This window comes from Dendrobates tinctorius, unplaced genomic scaffold, assembly GCF_039654945.1.
Source record: "Dendrobates tinctorius isolate UK_male_01 unplaced genomic scaffold, ASM3965494v1 ptg000070l, whole genome shotgun sequence".
NCBI lineage: Eukaryota > Metazoa > Chordata > Amphibia > Anura > Dendrobatidae > Dendrobates > Dendrobates tinctorius.
Window position 1 is genome coordinate 30,112,009 of NW_027361738.1, and position 24,021 is coordinate 30,136,029.

The following is a 24,021-nucleotide window of genomic DNA, read 5'->3' on the forward strand; positions in this document are numbered from 1 at the left end:
GCAAAATAATAATGACCTGAAACTGACCATTGAAAACAGAGTGGTAGCCAAACTACAAAGCATTCGCTTTGGAACAGTTCCAGCTAGACTGGTACAGTTAGGTCCATATATATTTGGACAGAGACAACATTTTTCTAATTTTGGTTCTAGACATTACCACAATGAATTTTAAACAAAACAATTCAGATGCAGTTGAAGTTCAGACTTTCAGCTTTCATTTGAGGGTATCCATATTAAATTGGATGAAGGATTTAGGAGTTTCAGCTCCTTAACATGTGCCACCCTGTTTTTAAAGGGACCAAAAATAATTGGACAATTGACTCCAAGGCTATTTCATAGCGTATCAATATCCAAATCTACCATAAAGAGAAGACTGCATGAAAGTAAATACAGAGGGTTCACTGCACGGTGCAAGCCACTCATAAGCATCAAGAATAAAAAGGCTAGACTGGACTTTGCTAAAAAACATCTAAACAATCCAGCACAGTTCTGGAAGAATATTCTTTGGACAGATGAAACCAAGATCAACCTCTACCAGAATGATGGAAAGAGAAAAGTATGGCGAAGGCGTGGTACAGCTCATGATCCAAAGCATACCACATCATCTGTAAAACACGGCGGAGGCAGTATGATGGCTTGGGCATGCATGGCTGCCAGTGGCACTGGGTCACTAGTGTTTATTGATGATGTGACACAGAACAGAAGCAGCCGAATGAATTCTGAGGTATTCAGAGCCATACTGTGTGCTCCAGCCAAATGCAGCCAAACTGATTGGTCGTCGTTTCATACTACAGATGGACAATGACCCAAAACATAAAGCCAAAGCAACCCAGGAGTTTATTAAAGCAAAGAAGTGGAATATTCTTGAATGGCCAAGTCAGTCACCTGATCTCAACCCAATTGAGCATGCATTTCACTTGTTAAAGACTAAACTTCAGACAGAAAGGCCCACAAACAAACAGCAACTGAAAACCACCGCAGTGAAGGCCTGGCAGAGCATCAAAAAGGAGGAAACACACCGTCTGGTAATGTCCATGAGTTCAGAACTTCAGGCAGTCATTACCAACAAAGGGTTTTCAACCAAGTACCAGAAATGAACATTTTATTTACAATTATTTAATCTGTCCAATTACTTTTGGTCCCTTTAAAAACAGGGTGGCACATGTTAAGGAGCTGAAACTCCTAAACCCTTCATCCAATTTGAATGTGGATACCCTCAAATGAAAGCTGAAAGTCTGAACTTCAACTGCTTCTGAATTGTTTTGTTTAAAATTCATTGTGGTAATGTCTAGAACCAAAATTAGAAAAATGTTGTCTCTGTCCAAATATATATGGACCTAATTGTATGTGCACTAACAGCAGTGATGAGGGCAGCAGGTCCAAGCATTTACCCTGGTTTTGGATATTATACCAAGTAAGCCCCCCCAGATTACGATTACGGCTGATTGCTGGCACAAAACACACATAGGTGCAAAAACGACAAAGAATATTTGCCCAGAATCACCCATGATGCCGATGATCATGCCATGGAGGTGTTGCAAACCTGCCATTCGCTGCCCCACGAAGCCTTTTATTGCATATTATGCCCATAGCTCCTCATTTAAATTCTGAATTTATAATTTATCAAATTAGAATCTCACCCTGGTTACTGAGCAAACAGGTAGCTCTTAATGAGAATGTGCGGTGTCTTTCACCCTGAACTAAGAAATTTAGTGGATCGGAGGCTGCCGATAAGAGGAACTTCATTTCACGACTGAACGCTTCTCAACACAATCAGGCAGGAGCAGAAAGCAATGATCAGCCAGACTGAAGGAGGCTCATTGTTTTCTAGAACACGGCGGCCGACCGGTCATCTCTGAAGTCACTACATGAACATGTGGTGGTAAACAGCGGCTCACCTGATAAGTGACACTTTTCTTGCCGTCCTCATTCTGCACGGGTAACAGCAGGGGGCCGCTCACAATCCAGACATCATCGAATCGCTGTGTCAGGTCTCGACAATACATTTCAAACCTGGATAAAGATTTCAAGCAATGAGAAAAATGAGCCGCCATTACTCCATTGTAGGACTGATCTCATTACACTACACATGCAATGGCCTGGCTGATGACTGACCCCGGAGAACATGTCCGCCTCAAGCCGCCATCGGTTATGTCATTCTTTGCAGATATTTCTACATATCTGTGTCTGAAGCTCCAGATACGGTTCTCCTAGACCTGTGAATAGGAAATTTACCTAGTTACATAGTAATCCAGAAGCAGAGGGGTGTCACCGTACAAATAGATGCCATCCAGGACAGAGTATGAAATCACCGTGAATAATGACATTTATGGGATGGGGTATTCCCATCCCATAAAGTGATGGCATGTTACTTTATGATCGGTGGAGGTCTGACCTATGGGCCCCTCACTGATCCTGAAAATGTTGTACTCTCTACACAGTGACGCCAGAGGGGAACTACAGCTCAGCGGTATACCACCACCTTCCTCAGCACCTGTGCTGCATTGCAGAAAGTTGTATACTATGTCCTGACTCCCCCTTATATCTCCAAAAAAAACTACTGAAGTGCTCCAGCAAGGTATACAAATTAGGACGGTCCGGTCCCAGGGGTGTCATTACAGCGGGGCTTGTCCCTCCTCTCCCCTGCTAAAAGCCGTCTTCCAGCTTTGATTGATGTGGATGACGTGTCCTGTGTCATCCACATTGCTGAATGAAATCTCGTGCCTGAGCAGGGACATTGCCGGATCGCACAAACGCACTTTCCTCTTCTCTACTGCAGGCCGAGCCTAAAACCTAACTGCACATGCGCCGGTACATGTCTTTCCGGCTCCTGCTTACCAAAACCATTTTAGCTATATTGTTTTCTGGGCAAAATGGTTCCAGTAAGAAGGAGCCAGAAAGGAAGGAAGGCTGTAGAAGGCGCCATGTCTCGTCATATCTTTGTGTCTGTGACATTGAAGGCTCAATGTGGGTTCAAACTGCAGTGGTCCAGGAAAGACCACGATATGTTAAAAGTATTGTCCATTACTGAACAGCCCCTCATTAAATGCTAAAGGACACCAGATTTTAAAAAAATAAAAAATATATTTCTACATATTTACACACACTTGTCGGATGGAGGTTATTCCAGCAATTTTTAATCGCTGGTATAACCCGAGTCTTTTGATAGAGGACACTGGTGTCACAGGAGCGTTGCAGACTGCCACACCGATCAGCTGCAGCCTTCAGTCAGGTGAAGCCATTTTGTCTGATGCCACGATGAAGGCTGGAGCCGATTGTCATGTCACATAACCTCTGGAAGACAGCTCCAAAAATCACTGAGATGTTGAGTCCGAGTGGTAAGGAGGTGATTTTTGCTATTGACAACCCCTTTAATCTTTGAACCTGAGGCAGGACTGCATCTGCATTTCAGATTGTAAAGTAAATCCCTGTTGACCATGGACCTTACCGATTCCAGAAGCCGGCATTGTTTTTATAGTTTTGGGGCACAATGTTTGACAGGTAAAATGTTTCAGCCATGGCCTCCTGTGGACATAAAGGGGAACTGATGTAAATAGTCAAAATAGTAAGGGTCTGTGCACACGCTGCAGAGTTGTCGCTTTTTTTCTGCACAGATTTGTCATAAAGTGAATGAGAATCCTGAAGTCTCATGCACTTATTGCTTATTTGTGACTTGCAGATTTCACTCATATTAATGAGTGGGAAAAATCTGCACCAAAAAAACATTTAAAAAATGGGGCAAAAACGCATGTATTACACGCTGTTTTTCGTGCCAAGAGATGCCGAAATGGTACAGAAATTTCTGCACCAAACATTTAATGTCTGCACACAACATAAAGCTTTATGACAAGTCAAAGTAATGAACTTTATATTCCATATTCTTATGTAAATACAAAAAGAAAAGAAAAAAAAGACTAATTTTTATAGATTTTCTTCTTCAGATAAGCAGAAAACAGATTCTTACTATAGAATATTTACTGTCCCCCGCTGGCGCCATGTGACCCCGGGACCACCCGCTACGTAAATAGTCTTCATTGCTGGCACTAAATAATTGCGGAATGTTTGGATCCGGTTTAAATCGGCAGTGTTTCCGGTCAGCAACGCCTAAGGAAAAGATAAAAAAGAAAAACATGTTCTAAAACCTAGACAAACAAAATAAAGCACAAAACCCCCTGAATTGGGGGGCAACTATATTTATACTGAGCCGTCCTGCTGTTTACAGTCCCAATAACTCATTAAGAAAGACGTCCAGCAGTGTCCCTAATGACAGGCTAAAGGTCCGGACTGTCTAGAAAAAAAATCAGGTCCTAACTTCCGGGTTGTGGGATCCCGACATACAGAGCGAGATCCAACAACCCTCCGTGAAACCAATGCAAACACGGGGAGAACATACAAACTCCTTGCAGATGTTGTCCTCGGTGGGATTTGAACCCAAGACCCCAGAGCTGCAAAGTAAAGGTGCTAACCACTGAGCCACCATACAGTGCTAACCACTGAGCCACTTTGCTGCCCATTGTGCTCCTTACTAGGAGACCAGCCGAGGTAATGGAATTAATTCCCTTTTTGCTCACCAACTATTTTCTCTTTTGTAAGATGCTCAATGACCCAACGTGGGGTCTTCTTTGCTTGATCATAAGATAAAGCATGACCGATATGTTGCCTGACCTCCTCTCCACTCTGCGGGAATCCGAACTCCTCCAATGGAGACTTCTGTATGGGTTCTGGGGGGAAAAAAAAGATTAATATTAACATTATATCTGGTTCAGTAGGATCAACCCTCCTAAGCCATCTACACTGTGTTCCAAATTATTATGCAAATTGGATTTAAGTGTCATAAAGATGTAATTTTTTGTTTTTCAAATAAACTCATAGATGGTATTGTGTATCAGGGCTCTTTGGATCACTGAAATCAATCTCAAACGCCTATGATAATTAGTTTACCAGGTGAGCCCAATTAAAGGAAAACTACTTAAGAATGATGTTCCATATTATTAAGCAGGGCACAGGTTTCAAGGAATTTAGGAAAGAAAAAGGATCTCTCTGCTGCTGAAAAGCATCAAATAGTGCAATGCCTTGGTCAAGACATGAAAACATTAGATATTTCCCAAAAACTTAAATGTGATCATCGTACTGTTAAGAGATTTATGGCTGATTCTGAGCACAGACATGTTTGTGCTGATAAAGGCAGAATGAGGAAGGTTTCTGCCAGGCAAGTTCATCGGATTAAGAGAGCAGCTGCTAAAAAGCCATTACAAACCAGCGAACAGATATTTAAAGCTGCTGGTGCCTCTGGAGTCCCTCGAACCTCAAGGACTAGGATCCTTCAAAGGCTGCAGTGGTGCATAAACCTACTATTTGGCCACACCTAAACAGTGTTCACAAGCAGAAACGGTTGCAGTGGGCCCAGACACACATGAAGACTAATTTTCAAACAGTCTTGTTTACTGATGAGTGTCGAGCAACTCTGGATGGTCCAGATGGATGGAGTAGTGGATGGTTGGTGGATGGCCACTATGTTCCAACAAGGCTGCGACGTATGGAAGCAGGTTGAGGAGTCATGTTTTGGGCCGGAATCATGGGGAAACAGCTTGTAGGGCCCTTTAAGGTTCCTGAAGGTGTGAAAATGACCTCTGCAAAGTATGTAGAGTTTCTGACTGACAGCTGTCTTCCATGGTATAAAAAGCAGAAACGTGCCTTCAGGAGCAAAATCATCTTCATGCATGACAATGCACCATCTCATGCTGCAAAGAATACCTCTCAGTCATTGACTGCTATGGGCATAAAGGGAGATAAACTAATGGTGTGGCCACCATCTTCCCCTGACCTCAACCCTATAGAGAACCTTTAGAGTATCATCAAGCAAAAGATCTATGAGGCTGGGAGGCCGGTCACATCAGAACAGCAGCTCTGGGAGGCTATTCTGACTTCATGCAAAGAAATACAAGCAGAAACTCTCCAAAAACTCACAAGTTTAACGGATGCAAGAATTGTGAAGGTGACATCAAAGAAGGGTTCCTATGTTAACATGTAACTGGGCCTGTTATGATGTTTTGGAGTTAAATAGCTTTTTTGTTCAGTGAATGTGACCTCCTAATGCTGCAAATTCCAGAAATGAGCATTTTCAGTTCTTTAAAACATATCAAATGTTTAGAAATTCTACTGTGCCTAATAATTTGGAACAGTGCAATTTGAGTTTTTATTCATTTTGGAGATTATACTGTTATCATTGGGAGGTTTCTTCAATAAAATGCGATGTAAACTCTAACGAGTGATGACTTTTATTAGACTGACTGTCATTTGTACTGACTATTTAGGAAAATCAGAGAAAAATATCATTTGCATAATAATTTGGAACACAGTGTAGATGGCCACGCACGTAAAAAAAAAAAAAAAAAAAAAAAAAATGAATAAAATGATAACGTGACGTCTTCAATCTGATCTTATTACCTAGAAATCTACACTTGTCTTCATATGTAAATGAACGGTTAAGATCTACGGGCCGGACATAGATCTCCCTGAGAATCTGCCTCCAGAGACTTTTTTTAAATGAAAGGAGGTGTTACCAGTGTAGATCAGGAGAGCTGACTGTCAGTCATTACATGTCTCACACCAGCAATGCCGCATTTCATTTAAAGTTGACCTCTGCTAGGACAACCCCTTGTCATACCCCACGCTTTGCCCCAATAAGATAAAAAAGCCTATACTCACATCCCGTGCCTGCGCTGCTCCCACGGTGTCAGCACGCGCTCTCTGCAGGGCTCTCATGCGGTTTGACACTGGCACACAATCAGCGCTGGCATCACTGTCCCCACCCTTCATATGAATCGAACATGAAGAGGAAGTCGGAGATCAGCCGCAGCCCGGACTTACTCTTCATGTACAACTCGTATGAAGGCGCGGACAGTGACGCCAGCGCTGATTGGGCACCGGAGACACGTGTCACATCGTACAAGAGCACCAGGACCACGCGTACCGGCCCCGCGGGAACAACGATGGCACAAGGGGCGAGGATAAGCTTTATGTAATCTCTGTAATCATTCTGCACCAAAATACTATCTGTGCCAACTGTTGGCGGCATAAACTTAAAATGAAGCAAACAATGGTGTAAATTGCTGCTGCTTCACAATACAACTCAGCCTGCAGAAAAACACCAAATATCAGAGCTACAGACAAAAAAAGAAAAAAAGTGTATAAAAAAAACAGAACAGAAGAGAAGCTGAGCAGTGATGAGCGTGCTGAGGTGTTATCCGGGCATGCTGGAGCGCTAACAGTGACTTCGGTGTGCTGAGTAATATGTTCTAGTCCTTGCGGCTGCATGTCTCGTGACAGCGGTGACACATGTAAGGGTATGTTCCCACGGTCAGAGGACGCTGTGTACATCCGCAGCGTCCAGATGTTACAGCACAGTGGAGGGGGTGTCATCATATCCCACGCCCACTATGCGGGCAGACGCCTCCGGCTTCCATGTGGAGCATCTCTCCCGCCCGCAGCATGTCTATATATGTAGCGGAGACACTCTGTCTCCACAGGATAAATCTCACCCGTACAATGTAATGGGAGCCGTGATCCCGCACGGTTCAGTGATCACATGTGGAATCAGCGGCGTTCAGAAGCCGGCAGCGCTGTGGATGGAGCGGACATGTGCTGCCAATACTGACCGTGGGAACATCCCGAGGAGTGACTGACAATCCCTGCATGTGCCGCTGCTGTCAATCAGCCACGAGACATGCAGCCGCGGGGACCAGAGCACAGTATTCGAGCAAGCCGGGCACTGCGAGCACTCGAGCATGCCCAGATAACACTTTATCCGGCCCCGCTCACTCATCACTGATTCCACGGTGTGGACGTTGCGCTTTTTTACTTCTCTCCTATAAACCGACACAGAACAGACCCCAGACAGACACCATAACGATCCATGGCCCCTGTGCTCCGTCCTGACAGGAGGGGGCGCTGCAGTAAGGCAGAGGGTGAGAGGGGAGCTCGTACTGACGTCACTGGGAACTAGGGGGTGACACATACACTGTACCCTGCTCGGACCGGTCACTCCCACGCGTGAGCGCGGACACGAGGCCACGTGACTCCGCCCTGATTCACTGTGGCCGCAGTTTCGGCGTTAACCCCTCCGTGCCTGTTGAGGTCCCCGGATGCCATGAGGAGCGCGCACAGAGCAGGGACCCGGATGCAGGCCGCAGCCCACGCGTCTATGACAGGGCCTCCCTCCACAGGGGTAACGGCGCACACTCTCCGCCAGGGGGCGGCTTTCTCACCTGGCTCGGCTCTTTTTCGCTCGTATAAATACAGCGCGGCTAGGAGGACGATGTGCTCAGTGTAGCCCCCAGCACGAAACCCCCCAGAAAGCGGCGGCTTATAATCCTGTAGGAAATATGTCCTGACATCTTCAAGTAGATGTAAAAGACGAATGAAGCGGAGCCGCCACCTGCTGGCCGGGAACAGTACAGCACTCGATTTACAGTAGAATCCAAGGCGTGCTACCAGCGACATCTTGCGGCCAGACTTGTTTATTGTATGTGAATAAATTGTATGTAGACGGGCGCCACCTACTGGCGCGGAATATGACTGCTGCTGTGCTGGTGATCGGACATGAGGCGTCACATCTCTGAGCTGTGATTTGGGGTCACCTCAGGAGTCAGGTATAGGTGTAAGCAGGGCCGGACTGGGGCGAGAATTCAGCCGCGGCATTGTAGGTGCACAGGCCACGTGTGGGATGAATGTGACACATCTCCGTGCCCTTGTAGGTTGTAAGAAGTGAGGTTGGAGTAACACGACTCTATGGCCGGGGTCAGACTTGTGAGAAACTCGGACGAGCCTCGCATCAATACCCGGCACTGCCGCCAGCACTCGGGACCGGAGTGAGCGCTGCAGGTATTTCTATGTGGCTGAGCGCTCCGGGCCGAGTGCCGGCGGCAGTGCCGGGTGTTGATGTGTGAGACTCGTCCGAGTTTCTCACTTGTCTGACCCCGGCCTATAACACGGTCGCAGGTGGTCCAGTATCACAGCTCCGTCCTATTGCCGCCACTTTACCTACATACCGGGGTCTCGTAGATAATGATGAGGACGCTGCGCTCTCCATGGTGCTGGGGGTCTTCATACAGCTCACGGGCCGGGATGTAGATACCCCCGGAGCTAATACTGATGACCCATGCTACAGACAGCGATCAGTCTCAAGTCCCCAATCATCACTTTTAACCCTTTCGAGACTTTACAATTTTCTGTTTTTTGCGTTTTCCTTTTTTTCCTCCCCGTCTCACCAGAGTCAAAACTTTTTTATTTTTCCACCAATACACCCACATGAGGGCTTGGTTTTTTGCAGAAAGAGTTGTACTTTTGAACGACACCATTGATTTTACTGCTGCAGCCAGGATCATATTCCTCGCCAATCGTTACACCGATGCCTCTACCTTGTGCCAGTCATTACACTGGCTACCCATCCACTCCAGAATTCAGTATAAACTTATTACCCTCACCCACAAAGCCCTCCATGGCTCAGCACCACCCCACATCTCCCTTGTTTCAGTATACCACCCTACCCGCGCCCTCCGTTCTGCTGATGACCTGAGGTTAGCATCAATAATCATAACCTCCCACTCCCGTCTCCAAGACTTTACACGTGCTGCGCCATTTCTTTGGAATGCACTTCCCAGGTCAATACGATTAGTCCCTAATCCCTACAATTTTAAGCGTGCCCAGTAAGCACATTTATTCAGATTGGCCTACCGCCTCAACATATTAACCTATCCCTGTGTGGCACAGTCAAAAGTTTTACCATAACCAGGTTCCCCGCATCATGTTCCCACATGCTTTATGCATCCATTAGCCCTTTGTGTCTGTACTGTTACGCACTTAACATTATGGCTGGTCCATACAACCAGGGCAACTGTTACCACCCACCTTTCGTGTCTACCTTTTTCCTCATAGATTGTAAGCTTGCGAGCAGGGCCCTCATTCCTCTTGGTATCTGTTATGATCTGTGTGATTATTGTTATGCTGTAATGTCTATCGTCTGTACAAATCCCCTCTGAAATGTAAAGTGCTGCGGAATATGTTGGCGCTATAGAAATAAAATGTATTATTATTATTATGGGGGAGTGCTGCCTTACATTACAGTCTGCTTATTGGGGGCTGAAATATACTATACTACGTATTTTGAGGACTATCTGGTGTGTTATACTATATGCAGGCTGTCTAGGGGGCCATCATACAGTGTGTAGATTACAGTAAGGGGGCCATCATACAATGTGGATTTTACAGTGAGGGGACCATCATACAGTGTTGGAGCCATCATTGGGGGATACTAAGGGGTCAGTATATATACAGTGAGGGGGCATTATACTGTGTATAGGGGAGCGGTACAGGGGGGATACTCAGGACATTATTAAATGTAAAGTGGGCACTTATTGTTATAGGGGAACTCAGGTTACTGTGACTGTCAAACGGGGCACACAGAGGGCATTATTACATTCTAGGGGACAAAATATGGGCACTGTTTTCTAGGTCACTTGCACCCGGCATTACTGTATTATAGAGGGATGCTTTAGAATTTAGAGGGCACACAGAACCACACAATAGGTGCAGTAATAGGGACACATACAGCAGCAGCGGCTCAGCATTGGGGTATCAGGTGCAGTAATAGGGACACATACAGCAGCAGCTGCTCAGCATTGGGGTATCAGGTGCAGTAATAAGGACACATGCGGCAGCAGCGGCTCAGCATTGGGGTATCAGGTGCAGTAATAGGGACACATACGACAGCAGCTGCTCAGCATTGGGGTATCTGGTGCAGTAATAGGGACACATACGGCAGTGGTGGCTCAGCATAGGGGTATCAGGTGCAGTAATAGGGACACGTACGGCAGCAGCGGCTCATCATTGGGGTATCAGGTGCAGTAATAGGGACAGAAACGGCAGCAGCGGCTCAGCATTGGGGTATCAGGTGCAGTAATAGGGACACATACGGCAGCAGCGGCTCAGCATTGGGGTATCAGGTGCAGTAATAGGGACACATACGACAGCAGCGGCTCAGCATTGGGGTATCTGGTGCAGTAATAGGGACACATAAGGCAGCGGTGGCTCAGCAGTGGGGTATCGGGTGCAGTAATAGGGACACATACGGCAGCAGCGGCTCAGCATTGGGGTATCAGGTGCAGTAATAGGGACACATACGGCAGCAGCGGCTCAGCATTGGGGTATCAGGTGCAGTAATAGGGACACATGCGGCATCAGCGGCACAGCATTGGGGTATCAGGTGCAGTAATAGGGACACATACGGCAGCAGCGGCTCAGCATTGGGGTATCAGGTGCAGTAATAGGGACACATACGGCAGCAGCGGCTCAGCCTTGGGGTATCAGGTGCAGTAATAGGGACACATACGGCAGCAGCGGCTCAGCATTGGGGTATCAGGTGCAGTAATAGGGACACATACGACAGCAGCGGCTCAGCATTGGGGTATCTGGTGCAGTAATAGGGACACATACGGCAGCGGTGGCTCAGCATTGGGGTATCAGGTGCAGTAATAGGGACACATACGGCAGCAGCGGCTCAGCATTGGGGTATCAGGTGCAGTAATAGGGACACATACGGCAGCAGCGGCTCAGCATTGGGGTATCAGGTACAGTAATAGGGACACATATGGCAGCAGCGGCTCAGCAGGATGAGGGGTTTGTGCAGGTTGGGGATACATGGTGATGGGGCTGGAATATTAGAAGTGAAACGTGTCAAATATTTTATATTTATTTATATGCATCTCCAGTTGGAGTACTGAGGGTTTTGTTTTGTTGTATAACTATATAATTTCACATTTTTTTACTTGTGGAATCTGCATAGCGATTATTTCCTAAATTGTGTTTTTGTGTTGTGCCTCGGCTCGGGTTCTGTAGGAGGACCATTGGATTCGTAATGTATCTTATTTTATGCTATTTTTGACTGTATATTAGTTACTGCTGGTGTCTTTGTCCAGGACGCGAACTTGCGGTGTTCCTGTGGTGGTTCTTCTGAGCCATCGATGGGTCCTGGCTTTCTTCTTCGGCGGTCAAATGGATATATTCCCTCTGACGCCTATTTTTTGAACTGACAATCTCCTCTTCCCCTTTAAAAGGTTATTTTTACCCTAAAAAGCTGATCCTTTCTATAATAATCTACAATATCCTCTTTTAAAATATTCCCCTCTATTACAAATGGCTGAATGGTATAATTTATGTTTTCATATTCCCTTTCTATATATCAAAATTATCTCTGACGAAATTCTCAGTTATAATATTGAATTATCCTTCTCTTCTCTAAAATTTGCTTTTTGAATGTAACCTTAGATATAGATTCATTTCCATACGGATATTTTTTTTTTGTCTTCTAATTACTGATAGTCCTTTACTATGACATCATATATATATATTTTTTATTGTTTTTAAACAATAAGTTTTCTCTTTTGAAATGCTTTCACAGTTATAGATATCTGCATGTCAGTACGTCGACAGCGATGTCATTTCTCTCTGACAAATCCATCTTTGTATACTCACACGCATATTATTTATACTTTTTAATTATGACGTTTTTTTCAACAATAAGTGATGATGGGTTTCTCCTTGGATATGATCTCGGCATAATATCGGCCCCAGTCTGGGAGTTTGCGATGTCTTGCGACTTTCCCTCACTCTAGAGCAGGGTTCCCCACCTCCAGTCCTCAAGGCCCACCAACAGATCATGTTTTCAGGATTTCCTTAGTATTGCCCAGGTCATAATTGCTTCACCTGTGCAATACAAAGGAAATCCTGAAAACATGATCTGTCGGTGGGCCTTGAGGACTGGAGTTGGGGAACCCTGCTCTAGAGCTTCGAACAGAAAAAATCCCCCTCCCCTTTTTATCTTGTCTTCCTCTTTTTTATATTGTTTGTACTGGGAAATTGATTTATTTTACATCGTAAAAACGATCACTTTATATTCATAATTATTAATGGACACAGTTCACTTAGATTTTTTAAATATTTATTAATTTTTTAATGTGTTTCTGCTCCGCAGGTTCTTGTCCATATCTTCTCTTTTGAAGAAAGCTGGGATCCACTCATTCATTTCTTCATTTTTTTCTTTAAATAATTTTTCAGTTGTTACCCGTTAATCTGTGAATAGAATTGAATTGATGATTAAGAAAGGGATCCTTAATGTATATGTTTAATTCTATACCGATAAAGACGTGTTAACCTTTTGTCAACCATGAACTGTGACATCATGCGTCATTTGATCGTTAGGCGCCATTTTTTGAATTTAGCATGTGCTTAAACCTTGCAAGCACCTTGTCTCTTCATATTGTATGTGGTATTTCCTGACGAAGGGGTCATTGGAACACCGAAATGCGTTGAATAAGCCACTGGAATATTTCAATAATTTCTGGAATTAATCTATTGCGGCAGCGCGGAGATAATCCACACTTCCTACTAAGCATACCTCTTCATAAGGTCGTGGATCGACCTGTGGATCTGCGGCAGCCGCCATATTTACATGCCTGTATTCACCTGCACCAGGTGAGCAGTTTTCTTGGTGTTTCATCTTTGTGATACGTGGGATAAGACCCTATTGCGCTTTGTGTCTCCCCTCTTTCTTTTTCTATATATATAGCAAACTGATGATACCGCTTAGAGTTTGTAAATCTTTCAATAAAAAAATTATACTTACGTTTTATTTACTGTGTTCCCGCTCTGCTGAAGCAGCAGGTAAAAGCTCGGAGGAGCCAGCTGTATAGAATGGAGAAGAAAGGAAGGGAAGGTGTTGGTATCTTCCATTAAAAATATACTGAACAATATAGTATAAAGGGAAGACACAAAGTATATCTACCCATATTATGGGCCTTAGTGTAACAACATGTCACATACAACAATGGGGGAAGCTTTTCCTTACTTTGTTGGACGTCTCTCTGTTTCTCTATCACTTTTGCTGCTGTAGAGAAAGAAAAAGTGATCACAAATAAATATATCAATATAATAATCAGGAACAAATCCTAGCATCATAGGGATACAGACAATAAACATAATGTATGCCCTGTCTCATATACTTCACCACATCATATAGATTGCTAAGTATTAGCTCATTGAATACATTTCAGATGCACTTGCAAGCGGACTGATCTGCCTGTGTAACTACCAGAACAATGCATTGTATAATTTTGCATCTAGAAGACAGCGTTTAGGACATAAGGGCACATCCATTTGTGGGAAGGGTTAAATGCTTACGTTTTTGACAGTGGTCTGGTTCTTTCTTCTATAGCATTTTGGCATCCACCATTTATGTTTGTGTCTTAAAAAATCCAAACAAACAAATTGAGACTCAGACAATTCACATCATCATTCTGATCAGTCTATGAGAATTTATACAGTGATATTGTCCTGTGTAATGTCTTATGATAATGTCACAATTAGTGATGGGTGAACCTCTGGATGTTTGGGTCCTGCGGGTTATACCAAACGGTTAAAAAAAAAGCTCGGTTTGGGTACCAGAACAGTACCCAAAACCGAACCTAGACCCCATTCAGATGCATGGTATGCCCGAACACCCATTGTTTGCCATGCTGTCATTTGCAGCACAGCACAGCAAACACTGTCTGTGATCAGTCAGAGAGCTGCGGTTTCCAACACCAGCTATGAAAGTTTACCTCTGTTCATAGAGGCGTCGGCTGATTAAAGAGTACTATTCCCAGCAGCCTACGCCTGCTGCCGCTAATAACAGCGAGATCAGGTGTCGTTGATGGGAGTATTCATCAGTCAGTGCCTGCACTATAAATAAATACAATTTTTAAGAAAAAATGACGTGAAGTCTTTCTATTTTTGATTACCAGTATGGTAAAACTGACAGCTGCGAGCTGCAACATTTAGCTGTCAGCTTTAGCAAAGCTGGTTATCAACAATAGAGGGGTCCCAACGGCATTTAAAAAAATAATTAAAAAATATGGAATGGGATCCCCCCCATTTTTAACAACCTTCCAAGAATTAATGCTTAGGAAGCCTATGGATAAAGTTATCTGACAGGATATAACTGCTATCCATGTATTCTTGAGTACATTTTTTTCCAGGAGACTCGGGGATGTTCTGGGAGTGTTGGCGAATACATTATAATCTCACTATCTGTCTACTTACAAGCTGATATCCTCATTGCTGCCTTCTGATGTGGCATTAAACTTATCCACCTCTTCTTCCTCCTTTTCCTCCTCCTTCTCCTCCTCCTCGTCATTCTCCTTCTCCTCCTCCTCCTCGTCATCCTCCTTCTCCTCCTCCTCCTCCTCGTCATCCTCCTTCTCCTCCTCCTCGTCATCCTCCTCCTCCTCGTCATCCTCCTCCTCCTCGTCCTCCTCGTCATCCTCCTTCTCCTCCTCCTCCTCGTCATCCTCCTCCTCCTCGTCATCCTCCTTGTCATCCTCCGTCTCCTCCTCCTCGTCATCCTCCTTTTCCTCCTCCTCCTCGTCATCCTCCTCCTCCTCGTCATCCTCCTCCTCCTCCTCCTCCTCGTCATCCTCCTCCTCCTCCTCCTCGTCATCCTCCTTCTCCTCCTCCTCCTCGTCATCCTCCTTCTCCTCCTCCTCCTCCTTCTCCTCCTCCTCCTCGTCATCCTCCTTCTCCTCCTCGTCATCCTCCTTCTTCTCCTCGTCATCCTCCTTCTCCTCCTCCTCCTCCTTCTCCTCCTCCTCCTCGTCATCCTCCTTCTCCTCCTCGTCATCCTCCTCCTCCTCCTCGTCATCCTCCTTCTCTTCTTCCTCCTCCTCTTCCTCACTATTGGATATATAACATAGACATTATTTAGCAATTCTCGTAAACTGCCATTGTTTTTACAATTACTCATTTTATATGAGAAATTTCTCTAAAAACTTCTGAATTTCTATCCATCGTCACTGTTATCCTCCAGTTGCCAACTATTAGCAGAATGAAGGCTGCAATTTATAGTAGACTGTGTATGGAGGACATAAATGGTTTCATAAAACTCCCAGGCATGATCGGTAAAAATCTCTCTAAGAAAAAGTGTCCGTGTTACTGTCCGACATGTCTGTCATGCCGCAAATGCCTGGAGCAATGTGCACGCGCGCCTTAACTCATGGCTGTTGCTGGGTAACCATCCATCTCTGTCTGGTTCTGCAATCTGCTGTATTCCTGGAACACCTAATCATGTGACTTCTATGTTCCAGCCCTGCTCTGATTCTGCAATCCGCTGTATTCCTGGAAACCTCTGATCATGTGACCTCCTCTATGGTCCTACCCAGGCTGTTCTAGCGATGCTCTCTATGATCCTGGAGGATCTGAACACAAAGTTCCTCCCAGGTCCTGACCCGGAAGTACTGGTGCTATGGTGCTATATCAGACCGCCCCTCCCTATGGTCAGGGCCTGAGTATCGTGTTGCTTCCCTGCATGGCTGCTTGGCCTGCTGGGTCGCTCCTGTATTCTGTGCCCCTACACTTTGCTCTGTCGTGTGTCTCTGCACACGCTCTGTGCTTGTACTCTGACTCCTGTCTCGTGCCATGTCTTGTGTTGTCTCTCGTGCCATGTTTGTCCTTGCCTTGCCTTGTAGTACCTCCGCTGTTCTCTGCTTTAGCCTGTTTTGCCATGTCTGGTCTTTGCTATTCTGAGCCTTGTAGTACTTCTCATGTTTCTTGTCTCTGCCTGGTTTTCCGTACTCTGCCCTTTGGTGCTCTCTTGCACATTTCCACGCTAGTCACAAGGCTCTGCCTTGGCCCGGCTCTGGGCTTCGGCCTACGCTCCGCTGCTAGCTCTGTTCTTGCACTGACCTGGCTCTGTTTCTGCCTATGTTCCGCACCCTGTCTTGCCTTGTTTCTCGCCTAGCCTTGTTTCTTGCTTTGCCTTGCTTTGTTGCTTCGTGTGCCCTTTGCATGCACCTGGCCTTCCTAGCCTCCTGCTTGTGCCTCAGCCGTGCCCGCCCTAGTCGTACCCGCCTGCTTGTGCCTCAGCCGTGCTCGTCGGTCAGTGACAGCTGTGTCGCCTGCTATACCTCAGCCGGGTTCGCTGGAGTCTTGCCCGCCTGTTAGTGCTGAAGACCGATCAGCTAGCCAGTGCCCCAGCCGTGCTCTCTGTGCTTCTATGCACTTCATGCTGTTTCTGCACTGTGCTCTACGTGCTCTCTATAGCACGTGCAGGTCCTCGCCTGCCTTTGGCATACCTCCCCGTGCTTCTCTAAAAGTACGCGCAGGTTTTGCCATGTACCCTGTAAGCCCTCTAGCACACACAGGTCCTAGTCTGTACCATGTCTTGAATCCTGACCCTGGCGTGCCTCTCTGCATGCGCAGGACTCTGCTTTTAAATTCTGTCCCTGGCATGCCCCTCGTCATGCGCAGGCCTCCGTCTGTGAACCTGACCCTGGCGTGTTCCTTCGCAAGTGCAGGACTCTGCTCTGTACCTTTCTCTGGCGTGTCCCTCTACACACGCAGACCTCCATCCTTAAACCTGCGCAGGCCTCCGTCCTTGAATGAACCCTGGTGTGTCTCCAAGCACGCACCCTGCCTTGAACTCTGGCTTGCCTGCCAGATTCCCGAAACCTGCCGACCGCTGCCAGAGGTCCGGAACCAGATGACTGCGGCCTGATGTCCGGACCTTATTTCCATAGCCTGATGCCTGGAACCTGTCAGTCGTTGCCAGTAGTCCGGAGTCCGATACCATCGCGCCCTGTCTTGGATCCTGGCGTGTCTCCTTGCACGCACCCTGCCTTGGACTCTGGCGTGTCTCTCGGCGTGCACCTTGTCTTGGACTCTGGCGTGTCCTAGCACGCATCCCTTCTAGGAACTCGTGTGATCCCTAACACGTACCCTGCTCTGGACTCCGGTATGTTTTCTGCATGTGTTATGTCTGAACTTTTGGCGTGCCCTTGCACGCACCTTGCCATGTTTCACCGTTGGTGCCCTGCATCTGATTCTCTGTTTTTGCCTTGTATCTGATTAAAATGTGTAACCACGTTTGCTGATGAAATCCTGTGACTTCGCTTTATGTTGGCTGTGAAGGGTCACACTGATACTTTGTCTTAGAAGAGTATTTATACATGAGCGTGCCTGTGTCTTCTGATGGTGGCACAGTGACAATGAGGGGATGTGAAATCCTCATGAATTTCCAACTCTTACCTTACATCATTTCCCCTTGTAGATACAGTACATTGATTATGGCAATAGTATATCTGAGGGAACAGCTCAGAAATATGACTCTGTTTATAATACCAACTTACAAGATGGTCTCCAGGGTAGGCGCGCGGGATGCTCTTCCAAATTTGTTTTTCCTATAATAGAACATACAGCTCTGGTTAGAATCATAACACACTGGCTCATCATCTGCGGATTTTATAAGTCACTTTCCTTATATGTCTAGTGGTATTTGTTGCTGTTTTGGCACAGAATTCATCAAAATAATGTGCGTGATTCATGAATTTGTCGCAAAGTAAAAAATAGGCTTTTTTCGTCTTTTGAACTGCGTTTGTGATGTTTGGTCTCATATTTTGGAGTACTGAAAAACACACCAGAGGGAGGAAGAAGGAGACTAGAGAGAATTTGTGCCAAATCAGGTGAAAATATCTGGAATTGTTAAAAAACAGCAAAAATTGGAAAAAAGGCGAGCACATGTAAAATTGACTTAAAAAAGGTGCAAATAATGAAAAGGGTAAAAAAACAACAAAAAAAGGTGCCAACACACAAAAGTAGACATAAAGTGGACACAAAGGTGATTCTATGAATCTGGGCCACGATCAATATATAATCTCATGTATATATATCCCTTAAAAAAGATACTTTATTAATTAAAAACCACAAATGTGGTAAACACCAACGAAGTGACAAAAATGAAGAAAAAAAAGAAAAGTGTTCAAACATAAAACCACTCTAAGGTGACACCTAAGAGTCCCTGATATAATCCTGAGCTGAAGTCTACCTGTCCGCGGAGGTTGGCACCCTAGGGGGGAACGTTGTGGCGCCCCCGCTCAACGATGGCTGTCCCTAGGGGCCCTGGTATACCCTACAGTCACTAGTGGTAACCTCTACCCATTGGTAAAAGGGGACCTCTACTGCTAGACAGAGACCAATCTGCTCTAAAGAGGGCCCTGTGTCCAAAAGAGAAAAAGTTAAAAAATAGAGAACACATATGGCATCAGGTGGTGTGATCAAATACTCAATTACATAATGATGTCACCAATATTAGCAATAGGGCATCATAAATACACTAATGGGAGTCATAGACGGGACACTTTAGATACACTCCTTATTGCCACAATCTCACAACTGCACAGTCCCTTCACATAAAGAGAAAAGATATATATGATGCTGGCAATTTGACCAGTGTAGCGCAAAATAAGGATAGTGTCCCCTTATGAAAACAATTCACATCCCAGTAGAAAAATAGCCCAATAGAAAAATGAACACAGAGTTGCCACAGCGATACTCATCTGTGCTCATCACCACCAGCCATCAAATGGTTAACGCCTCAACGCGTTTCGCCTGAGTAGGCTCATCAGGAGGCCCGATAATACAATGTCTTGTGTCCCATAACGGTGCAGAAGCCAACCGATACTCATCACAGTTCCTCCTTTTAAGCCCGCCGCTAAGACCGCATATGCTCCACCCACTCGCGTGACATAACAGCGCTAAGCGCCTATTGCGGTGTCCCTACTTTATTAACAGACAGCACTGGACAGGCCCAGGTGTTCCGATTGGCTGTTAAGACCCACATGCAGCGTCGCTCAGAGACAACCAATCGGGTCTCTTCATGCATCCCGGCACTATCCAATCGCTGGAGCCAAGACAAAATACATGGTCTGACGTGCGCAGTGTCACTTCTAGAGAACCAATAGGCAGTCTCGCATCTCTCTCCAATCGCTGTGGACAAAACATCCTGCCAGGTCTGACGTGCAGCGCACGCACATGTGCTTCACAGAGAATGTTAAACTCCCCCATCTTAAACGGATGCGCAACAAATAATACCACAGTTCACCATTACATATATATAATTTAAATGACCAAGTTGCATTCTTCAACAGCTTAACCGCTGTGTCTTATATATACACCGTGCATTAATAGATAAAAAATACACATGATGATAAACCGCAACTGATGCTAACTAGTGTGAACAAGCGTCAACATGCGTCTTTCTTATCAGATATATATAATCATTTTATTGTACACATCAACTGGTATTATAGATTGAAGTCCAATGGGGAGTGAGTTAGCGTAGGGCAATAGAAGGGGGAACATTTATGTATATATATAATGATCCATGACAATACATGGGAATCCCAAATAAACGGAAAACAACAGACAAAATCTGGAAGGTCAGTATCCTCAGAAGAGGAGATCACATTATTCTATTATGGCTTATAAGAAACAGGCAAACGACAATTGATCATTCAGTCCCCTCGGCTCCAAGGACTCCATCCTGAATATCCATTCACACTCTCTCCTTAGAATGTTCTTATCCACATTCCCTCCTCTGGGGTTCACATTCACAACTTCTATAATGCAGAATTTGATTTCACCGGGGTCACCTCTATGATATATCCACATGTGTTTAGCAAGTGGGGTGTCTCTTTGATTTCTAATATCCCCCATATGTTCTCCTACTCTCCTTCTAAATTCTCTCCTTGTCTTCCCTATATAATTTTTAGGGCAGGAGCAAATGGCCATATAGACAACCCCCGTGGTCTTGCAGTTAGAAAAATCTCGTTGATAAAAGGTCTTGCCAGTGCTTGCACTACAAAAGGACTTCCCCGGTCTCATATATTTACAGTAACTGCAGTCCCCACATTTGAAGAAGCCACAAGGTCTCCTATCCAGCCACGTGCCACTTGCCACTGGTCTCCTGTACTGACTATGGACCAGCATATCTCTGATGGATTTACCCTTTCTGAACGTGATATTGGGGCGCTCACCGATCACATCCTTCAGATCCGGATCCAATCTTAGAACGTCCCAGTGTTTAGACAGGACCTTTCTAACCTCCTGATGTTTGACATCAAAAGTACCAATGACCCTTATTTGTTCCATAGAGTCCCCTATCTCACGTTTCTGCAGCAGTTTTTGTCTGTCTGCTTTATTTGCAAATTCATATGCTGTATCTAAAATGTGTTTAGGGTAGCCCTTATCCTTGAAGCGGCAAAACATATCCCCAGCTTGTTTCTGGAAGAGATCATTCCTCGAGCAATTCCTCCTTAATCGGAGGAATTGTCCCTTCGGAATTCCTCTCTTAAGAGGGACTGGATGGTGGCTCTGCCAATGTAATAAACTATTTGTGCTCGTCGGTTTACGAAAAATGCTTGTGGAGATCCCTCCCATCAGATATTTTTTGATTCTAATATCCAAAAATGGTATTTCGGTTTTGTGAATTTCTGAGGTAAACCTGAGATTCACATCATTTTGGTTCAATTCTTTTACGAATTCCTCAAATTGATTCTTTTCCCCTGTCCATATTACAAAGACATCATCTATAAACCTATACCACATGGAGATCATTCCGTGCCACCACTTTTCTTCCCCTCCGAACACAATAGTCTCCTCCCACCAGTCCAGGAACAGATTGGCATAGGACGGGGCACAGGGGCACCCCATCGCAGTGCCCCTGAGCTGGTGGTAGAACCTACCATCAAAGTAAAATGCATTATGGGTCAAAATGAACCGTAGGAGAGATGTCAAAAAATTGTTATGTCCCCTACATGCTATTGACCTCTGGTTGAGGAAGTGTCCAACACCCCGGATACCCGCTTCGTGTGGTATATTGCTATAGAGGGCTTCTATATCAATGGAAGCCAACCAGGTGTTTCCTTCCAAATGTACGCCCTCTAGCTTAAGTAGTAGATCTGAGGTGTCCCTCAAATATGATGGAATAGAAACCACAAAGGGGTGTAATAACTGATCAATATAGAGACCACTGTTTTGTGTCAATGAATCCACCCCTGATACAATCGGTCTCCCCTTTAAAGGGTTCAGGCCTTTATGTATCTTTGGTAATGTATAAAACGTGGCTATTAATGGAAACTTAGGAAGAATAAAATCAAATTCTACCTGCGAGATTAGGCCATCCCCCAGGGCCGTATCCAACAGAATTGTCAGTTCTTCAGATCAATAATCCCAGTTATATGATATACATACAGCTCAAGCAGGAACTCCTTGTACTTCTTGTACTCCTCTTCTAACGTCATCCTACTGAAGAGAAGAAAGACTATTAGGAATTATTGTATCTGCTTCATAGTTGATAACAGATCATCAATGGTCACTAAAATGTAACTAAACTGTTGTATGTCAGAAACCTGGCGTAGTGTAAGGCCCTGTTCACATGTACGTGTCTCCAGGGCGTCTGGCAGCCGTTTTCACCCGTACTGGAGACATATATCCACGCGTACCCATTACAACCTATAGGGCTGCTCATATGTCCGCGTTTTACCAGCAGCACAGATGACAGAGGCCAATACCAGTCTATGGGTCCATGTACAACACATATAGCACACAAATGGCATCCATGTGTCATCCATGTGCCGTCCGTGTATATTTAACACTGCAAGTATAGAAGCTTTGGAATTGATTTTTATAAAGCCATACTGGAAAAAAACGGATGTCACATGGATGGCACACGGGTGACCCACTGACGAATCATTGATGATACACTGATAGCACTCGGGTGACACTGGGGACACACTAATGACACCAAGTCATCGCCAACTGTGGTACTTTACAAATCATTAAAATGTAATCTTTAATGCAATACTAGAGAAAATATTTATACAAAAAAACACTAATTAGAGTAATATGGGAGTAATTACTCCATTTTTATACTATTTAATTAAAGTTTATATTTTAACAATTTGTAAAATATCACAATTGGTGGAGAATTGGTTTCTAAATAGTGTGTACTCTAATAACACAATAACGCTTTGAGCTTTCTCAAGGATGACACACTGATGGCTCACTGATACTACACTGACAGTACACTGATGACACACTGATGGCTCACTGATTCCACACTGACAGTACACTGATGACACAATGACAGTACATTGATGACACACTGACACTACACTGACAGTACACTGATGACACACTGACAGTACACTGATACTACACTGACAGTACACTGATGGCACATTGATAGCTCAGTGATGACACACTGATAATACACTGATCCAAAACACTGATGACACCGATACTATTTTTTCCGGTATTGGTATTATATGGACGTGTGAAGGGGCCCACAATTTCCTCCCACCATGAATAAATTTCCCAAAAATGGGACACTAAATCTGCCACATCTGAACTTGCCCTTCGGCTAATGCTCGGCGGTAATAGAGTCACCCGGTCATTCTGACATGGATCTGCAATGTTTCCCTGTGGGAAGCAGAATTGCAGGAGATTACGGGTGACATGGAAGGTGACTCTCCGCCATCCAGGGGCTCCAGTCTATCAGAGAAATTGCAGATTTAGGGTAAGTAAGCATTTACCTCATTCTCCTCACTAGATTCTCGCTCATAAACTATAAAATAATAGAAAAAGAAGAATTATAGCAGACATTGTATTTAATTCCTGTTTTGATATTTGTGAAGAATTGCAGGGAATAACTACATAACGATTCCATTATTAAAGGGAAGTGATGTCCTGACATTACAGGGTTAACACCTATAGATAAAGGAGAACCTATCAGAACATAATAAAGGACACAAAAAAGAGGCTAATACAACGTTTCCTTCCACTTTACTCCCGACTGCAGCCCTCTAGTGAGTGTCCCCTCGGCAGGCACCATGATGTCACTGTGTGATGTCATCCCATTTCATGGATTACTAATCCCCAGTAACAGCAGTAACTGTCAGGAGTGACAAAAACCTACAACCAATCCCATATCCATGAAATAGGGTTTTAAGGGATTGTGCAGGACTGGAAAAACATAACTGCTTCCTTCTAAAAACAGCGCCGCACATGTCCACGGCTTGTGTTTGGCATTGTAACTCGGCTTCATAGAGATGAATAGAGCTGAACTGTAATACCGGACACAACCAACAGACAGGT

General features: G+C 44.9%; 1 protein-coding gene across 1 annotated transcript; it reads right to left on the reverse strand.

Moving 5' to 3' along the window:
* Positions 1-1,902: 1,902 nt before the first annotated feature.
* LOC141095869 (nuclease EXOG, mitochondrial-like) lies at positions 1,903-8,502 on the reverse strand. The gene is made up of 6 exons (XM_073582248.1): positions 8,268-8,502; positions 4,572-4,721; positions 3,965-4,104; positions 3,449-3,525; positions 2,116-2,216; positions 1,903-2,013 (listed from the first exon to the last, which is right to left on the reverse strand). The coding sequence occupies exons 1-5, from the start codon at positions 8,500-8,502 to the stop codon at positions 2,174-2,176; spliced, it is 645 nt and encodes a 214-aa protein (XP_073438349.1). The 3' UTR covers positions 1,903-2,013; positions 2,116-2,173.
* Positions 8,503-24,021: the final 15,519 nt, after the last annotated feature.